This window comes from Brachypodium distachyon, chromosome 1 (genome assembly GCF_000005505.3).
Source record: "Brachypodium distachyon strain Bd21 chromosome 1, Brachypodium_distachyon_v3.0, whole genome shotgun sequence".
NCBI classification, from domain to species: Eukaryota; Viridiplantae; Streptophyta; class Magnoliopsida; order Poales; family Poaceae; genus Brachypodium; species Brachypodium distachyon.
The window spans coordinates 6,480,479-6,487,956 of NC_016131.3; the positions used below are offsets into that span (position 1 = coordinate 6,480,479).

A 7,478-nucleotide genomic window follows, 5' to 3' on the forward strand; every position below is an offset into this window, starting at 1 on the left:
GTACAAAATTTATACTAGTACAAAATGGGTGACATTTTTTATGAATCGAAAGAGTAATATTTTACAAGTACAATTGCGTAGTGACGTGTGGATCAAATGCGTGTAACATTGGTCCATTGACATTAACAACAAAAGTCCTATCTGCATTTCCAGAACCCCCACGACCCCACAAGGCAACAAACCAATCCAATTTACTATTGTTATTGACCCAATGTCTAGCCACAGATACCAAAACGAAATTTTGAATTCCAAAGAACTCAAGAAGTTCTTTGCCATATACCTTTGCGGCACGTGCATGAGTACAGTAACAAGATGAGCAAAAAAAACAGAAAATTGAGCAAATCAGTGAAGGAACTTGCTGGGACGGTTCAATTCAGTTCACAAGCTCAAAACCCAACCTTTATAAGTCCTAATTCTGTCTCCCTTACGAATTCGGAAGATGTGTTCTCAAAATCAGACCATGTGTAAAATTTACAATTAACTAGTATTTGCAAGTATAATTTCTAATCCTCTCAATAATAAGTAGATAAAAATAATGAAATTTCTATATAGCTCCTTAACAAATTTCTTCATTGTAGTCATGACACGATAACAATTTATATTTTAACTACATATAGACACGAAGAATAAACATATTGATATTGTAACTACATATAGACACGAAGAATAAACATAAGTGAAGTGTGCTGCAAGAAAATGGAGAAGGCTACAAATAAAAGGTACTCCCTCCGATCTATAATAAGTGTTGTTGATTTAATATAAAATTATACAAAATCAGCGACACTTATTATGGGTCGAAGGCAGTACTAGAAATAATGGTGTTGAAGCAGTATAAACCTGCTTCACTTGATGTGTACATGAGGTTGGTGATGCCGGATTGTGATAATCAAAGCTCTTCGACTTTCCCACCGAGAGTTGCAGCTTTCCTTTCTGCTTTCTTCTCATCTGAGGGTCGAGCAAATATTCTGATATAAGGCACCTGTCTTTGTGAGTCTGACAAGTAGGCCAGCCGGGTCTGCTTGTGCGCGAAGCCAAAAGGAAAAGAACAAAATGTGTATATCATTTTGAGACAAAATGTGTATACAAATGTGATATAAAAAGGATCCCGCAACATTTGGCACGACGGAGCTAGCCTCTAGGGCATGTAGCCAGAAGGAAAACAACAAAATGTGTATAGCACTTTAAGGCAAAATGTCTATAGCATTTTGATAATTAAAATGGTCTGGCACAATTTTGTATTCTTTCGGATTTTTGCCACGGTGAAGCTAGACGATGGCGCGTGTGGTTGGAAGGAAAACAACAAAAATGTGTATAGCATTTTGAGAGAAAATGTGTGTACTATCGTGAGGCAAACTGTATATTGAGACAAAATGTGTGTACCATTTTGAGGCAAAATGTGTGTACCATTGTTGTAATTAGAAGAGTCTCGCACCATTTTACATTCTTCCAGATATATGTGAAGGTGGAGCCAGCCGCCAGCGCAAGTAGCCGGAAGAAAAACAACAAAATGTGTACACCGTTTTGAAGCAAAATGTCTATACCATTTTGATAATTAAAATAGTCTCGCACCATTTTGCATTCTTCCAGATATATGGAGCTAGACACCAGGGCGCGTAGCTGGAAGGAAAACAACAAAATGTGTAACATTTTGAGGCAAAATGTGTGTACCATTTTGAGGCAAAAAAGCATTATGAGCCAAAATGTGTGTGCCATGTTATAATTAAAAGAGTGTCGCCCTGTTTTGCATTCTTCTACAAATATGTCACTGTGGAGCCAGCCGCCATGGCATGTAGCTGCAAGGAAAACAGAAAAATGTGCATACCATTTTGAAGCAACATGTGCATACCATTTTGATAATTCAAATACTCTCGCACCATTTTGCATTCTTCCAGATATATGGCACAGTGGAGCCGGGGGCACGTAGCTGGAAGAAAAACAACAAAATCTGTATAACATGTTGAGGCAAAATGTGTGTACCACTTTGAGGCAAAATGTGGGTACCATTGTGATAATTAAAAGAGTCTGGCATCATTTTGCATTCTTGATACATGTCATGGTGGAGCCAGCCCCTAGGGCGTGTAGCCGGAAGGAAAACAACAACATGTGTATACCATTTTGAAGCAAAATGTGCATATACCATTTTGATAATTGAAACAGTCTCACACCATTTTGCGTTCTTTCAAATATATATATGCCACGGTGGAGCTAGCCGTTGTGGCGCGTAGCTGGAAGGAAAATAACAAAATGTGCGTAGCATTTTGACGGAAAATGTGTACACCATTGTGATAATTAAAAAAGTCTCGCACCATTTGCATTCTTCCAGATATATATCATGGCGGAGCCAGATTCTAGGGCATGTAGGTGGAAGGAAAAGAACAAAATGTTTATACCATTTTGAGGCAAAAATGTGTATACCATTTTGTTTTCTTTGAGATATATGCCACAATGGAGTTAGCCGCTGGGCGAGTAGCTGGAAGGAAAACAAGAAAATGTATGTAGCATTTTGAAGCAAAATGTGTAGCATTTTGAGGCAAAATGTGCGTACAATTTGATAATGATAATTAAAAGGTTTTGGCACCAGTTTGCACTCTTCAAGTTTCCTTCATCCTTGTCCAGCACCTTTTTCTCTACCACTAGCTCACAAGAACACAAGGTTTTTGTACGTAACTATCTCAAGACATCTTTTAATTTTCTATTCACCCTTGGTTCCACGGTCTGTTCATCGTCGTATACTCCCTCGGTTTCAAAATAAAATATAGCACGTGTAGCTTTGTTTTTTTGAAGATAGGACATGTAACTTTTTTTGATTGCCAAAATTTTCAAACTGTGAAACCATATAAGGAAATATGTCAACATTTAAAGCCAAGAATTGCCTCCATGATTTCGAAAATTAAATAAAATGGAACATAAGTTAAAGAATTGCCACCCCTAAATCCGAAAACAAATCAAATGGAGTGTAAGGGTGTTTAGGCCGTCAACTAATCACTACGTAATTCAATACGCCGCAAAATTAACAAAGTGAAGTGAAGGCACCAATGAATGCACTGATCCAGGCGTAGCGAGTGTCACGGGAGATTCAAAGAATAAGTAATTTTTTAAACTGATAAGCCCATGTTTTGTTTTGGTAAATAAATGATGTGCGTCTAAGAGCAACTCCAGCCGTCCCCCTCATTTGGCATCCGACGCAACCGTTTTTTAGGCCGTTTGGGGGGGGGGGGGGGGGCGCCGGTGGAATTATTTTTTTAGGGTTCAGCCATGACCCAGCCGCGCCCGCAATAAGAACTCCTCCAAAAATTGAAAATAGACAAAATTTAACTAAGTTCGGCAGAATTTAAATGAAGTAGGCGAAATTTAACTAAACTCGACGAAATTTAATTAAACATAAAGTTTTTTACATACTTCTAAATTTAAAAAAAGGGCCGCGCTAGTCGCTGAAGCGGGCGAGGTAGGCGTCGAAGTCAGAGTCGTCGGAGTCGATGGTGATCGGCTCCGTCTTCACCTCCGTTTTCGGCTTCTTCAGCACCGGCATCTTCCCCTTTGCCCTCGCCACTGCCGCTGCCTCCCTCTCGGCCTCCTGCCGGCTCCATGCCTCGGTTTCAGCATCCGTCATGGCGAGGCCGAGCCGGGCCGCCTCCTCGGCCTCGTGTTGGCTGGCGGCTGCCTCGGAAATTCTTCCGGGTCACCGTCGAGGCGGAACTCAAGCGCCCGCCGCTCGTCTTCCGCCTCCGACGTCCAGCCCGGCTGTTGCCCCCTGGAGGAGCTCGGCTCCGACGTCTGCGTCGGAATGCCGCCGGTGCTCAGCTTCCAGTCGCTGGGAAGCCGAGTGTCCGGCGTAGCCGGCGCGGTGGAGGGCTTCGATTTCCGCCACCGTCAGCCAGCAGCGTCGCCACCTGTTCCCGCCGGCTCCGTCCATTCTGCAGGCGAGGGAGGAAGATGGAGGGAGGGCGAGAGATGGCGAGGGAGGGAGATGGAGTGCCAGAGGAACAATGGCGAGGTGGGCGAGCGCCGGAGATGCTTTTATAGGCGGGGAAGGCAAACTGGCGAGCGGTGTGAACACGACAATAATGCGTCAGGAATGCGCGGGGCGCCGCGTGGCAACCGGCGGGTCTTTATCACGCGTATCATTTCAGCTTTTTGTCCAAATCTAACTATTTTGTAGTTTCTATGCTGGACATATCATTTCAGCTTTTTCGGTATCCTTCATTTGGTAAAATTGAAATGAAATCAAATTTTTGATAGGATTTCATTTGGGTGAATTTGAATTCCGTATTCAAAAATCATGTTTGTCTACCACATGTATTTGTAGAATGAGATACTCCCCCCATACAACAAAAGATGTCTCAAGTTTGTCAAAATTTGGATGTATCCAAACATGACTTAGTGTATAGATGCATTCAAATTTGGTCAAAGTCGAGATATCTTTTGTTGGACGGAGGGAGTACAATTTCAGGAAAATGATGGCTTTCACCGAGGAATTGGGTTTAGTTATATTGTGATTCCATGAAATTTCAGATTGAATTCATGTACCTAATCCGTCCAACCAAATAGGTTAGTGAAATCAAAGAAAAATAATAATTTCATGTCCAAATGATGGGTGCCAAATGAGCTGTTGGTTCATTCCAAATGTCTGAAACACAAACATGACAACAGAATTAAAATGGATGTCACGATCAAAATGCAATTCCATTTACTATCTCGCAAGCAGGAAGCTCAGATATAATACGACACAAGGCCCGTTGACGAAGCTGGCAGCCTAATTAAAGCCCACCATAACCTGCCTCCAAGCTTTACAAGTCCAAACGATCGTTTCCTCATTGCCCGAAGTACGAAAATCCATACACGTTCACACTCTATTCTTAATTAGAACTAGAGTCTAATCCATGCATTCATAATTTTTGTTTGTCGATAAAACCCACACAATCATTCACTGTGAGAAGCAATAATAGTACGAGTACTAATGAATAAGATAAGACTGGGTGACAAATCAATCGACACGTACCCAAAGCTCCTCGATCGTCTTCTAGGTCGTCGTCTGCAAAGCATTTTTCTTTTCTGACAGTACAGGGATCTGCAGTAAGCATGCTTATTGGTCGGCATGCCCCTAATCCTGAACTTACGTACGTAGTCTACAGCTGATTACAGTAACGGCCGCGTGCTAGTTAATTAAATTAAGCAAGCTGGAACTTGGCAAGGATGTGGCCCAGCTTCTCCTTGGTCAGCGGCTGCATGCGTGCATATCAGGAGGAATTAAACGGTCAGAGAGATAGCCGGGCCGGGCTGCATCCTGCATGCACGGGTATATATATCCGTATATGGATAGATCTATCACCTTGGGCGTGAAGTCGTCTGCGCCGGCGGCGGTGAACGCGTGGACGTCCGACGGGAGGCAGTCGCTGGACACGGCGACGATGGGCGTGGCCACACCCATGGCCCGGATCCGCCTCGTCGCCTGCATGCATGCGGCTGGGTGCTCGTCAGCTAGCGATTCTGCATTTTTTCTGCCTGATCGAGCTAGTAATAATACACACACATGGAAAGTGTCGACCGGCCGGCGAAGTTGTGTTACCTCGTGGCCGTCCATGACCGGCATCTGCCTGTCCGTGAGGATCAGGTCGTACGCGCCGCCGCCGCCGCCGCCGATGCGCTCGCGCACGAGGCGCACCGCCTCCGCGCCGTTCTCCGCCTCGTCCACGTCGGCGCCGGCACCCCTCAGCACCGCTCTCGCCACAACCTGCATGTACCTAAGAGCGAACTAAGAGGAAAAGCAGCAGGGAAGCCCCAACTATCAAGAACAAACATCCGCGAGAGATCCAGTTACCCTGTGGATCTCCTCGTCCTCCACCAGGAGCACCCTGATCCTCCTCCGATCCATCGCCCGCGCACTGGATCAGTAAGAAACTAAGAATTGAAACACACTGGAGTCTTGCTTTTTAAGCAGTGAGAGAGCAGCTTAATTTGTGGTGATGAGAAGATATTCGATGACGAGGCCGGGCCGGCCGGACGACCGGAGCACTGCACAGATCACGGTGTATCTGGGCGACGCTTACGTGACACGGAGTTGCATGGGCAGTAATCTCCACGCCATCTGCGGGTGCTTGGCCTCTTTTCGGCAACAATCTGTACGATCGTAACTACTACCGCGCATGCTATACTTCTTCAGTTCTTCTTTCCCTCACGGTAACACAACGTAGCTAATCATCGCTGCACTGCCAACGTACGTGTATCTTATCTTATGCAAGCGCCCGCCGCAATAATTGATCCCCGAGATCATCAGGGCCGGATTCGCTCGTGTTTAATTTCTTCTACTGACCGGATTCTTCCTTCCGACGATCTCCAGATCCATCAAGGTTTTTGTGTGTAGCCACTTTTAGCTAGCATGCGGGGAATGGTAATTGAGGTCACCGATCATTGGTCGTAGATATGGCTGCTAGCCCGGAATCGTGCAAGCTATAGCTTCATTTGCCAGATCGAGCAGCTAGCTACGTACCCTGAATTATTTGATTTCAACGGCCGGGATCGATGCTCCATCGTTTGGCTGTGGCCTACTGGCCTGTACGTGTCGGTAGACTCAGTAACAACTAACAACGTACGTCAGCGCAAAAAAAAAAAACCTAACAACGTACGTACTCCCTAAAAAAAAATAATGAGCACGTACGACGCTTGTCATCTCGTGTCGCATGGTTTTAGTTTGAAAGCAACACGTGCATTATATTGATCGATCATAAACTTGGGTTTTCTTTGGATTTGGGCTTCTTTACGATTCCAGCAATGATCTAGTAGTCTCCTCTAAAGAAAATATTTTTTAAGCTCTAAATAAAGAAAATGTTGTACTTCCTCCTATTCAAATTAATTGTCCTGCTTTCTAGATGCACATGTACTTATATCCACTAAAAATCGTGTCGACACATATGTATCTGTACAAAGGCTGCGGTAATCAATTTGCATAGGTGAAAATAGAAAAGTTATCTTTAGGTTTTTCCTATCCACGCATGACACGTGGTATTTTTTATGGAAAATTTTATGATTACTAAATTTACCAGTCCGCATGCGCCTCACCCCTAGATTCGCATGAACCATTGGATCTTTTTGAGCGAACGTTGATTGCCACACCGGAGTACGTGATCTGTCCGTTGGTCCGGGCTTTTCTAGGCCCGGCCGAGGCATGGAAAAAACCCCGGCCCGAAGCATGCTTGGCATGATTTTTGCTAGGCCGGGCCAGGCATGAGGCACAAACATGAGCAGGCGTTTTTCATTTCTAGGCCCTTGGGCTGGCGCGGGCACGGCACAAAAAAATGTGCTAGGCCAGAAATGACTTGGGCACGACTCGGCACAAAGAAGTAACAGGCCAAATCAGTGGGCTGCATTCTGCCCCTAGCCCAATTCTCTTTTTATATTATTGAAACAACCCAAGTGGACCAAAACAGTGGGCTGCACCTTCCCCTGACCCGAACGGGCGAATCAGCCACTGTGGGCTTTCG

At 44.7% G+C, this 7,478-nt stretch overlaps 1 protein-coding gene across 1 annotated transcript; it reads right to left on the reverse strand.

The window, feature by feature from the left end:
* Nucleotides 1-4,814: 4,814 nt before the first annotated feature.
* Nucleotides 4,815-5,872, reverse strand: LOC100827323 (two-component response regulator ORR41). Its single transcript, XM_003559809.4, has 4 exons — nucleotides 5,819-5,872; nucleotides 5,567-5,731; nucleotides 5,330-5,449; nucleotides 4,815-5,222 (listed from the first exon to the last, which is right to left on the reverse strand). Exons 1-4 carry the CDS (start codon nucleotides 5,870-5,872, stop codon nucleotides 5,169-5,171), a joined length of 393 nt encoding a protein of 130 aa, XP_003559857.1. The 3' UTR covers nucleotides 4,815-5,168.
* Nucleotides 5,873-7,478: the final 1,606 nt, after the last annotated feature.

Bases quoted from the DNA above. Each gene is read 5' to 3' on its own strand.
- LOC100827323 (XM_003559809.4), bottom strand. From the start codon at position 5,872: ATGGATCGGAGGAGGATCAGGGTGCTCCTGGTGGAGGACGAGGAGATC. The intron at 5,450-5,566 runs GTAACACAACTT...GCATGCATGCAG, and splicing joins CGGTCATGGACGGCCACGAG to GCGACGAGGCGGATCCGGGC. The intron at 5,223-5,329 runs GTGATAGATCTA...GCACGCATGCAG, and splicing joins CAGACGACTTCACGCCCAAG to CCGCTGACCAAGGAGAAGCT.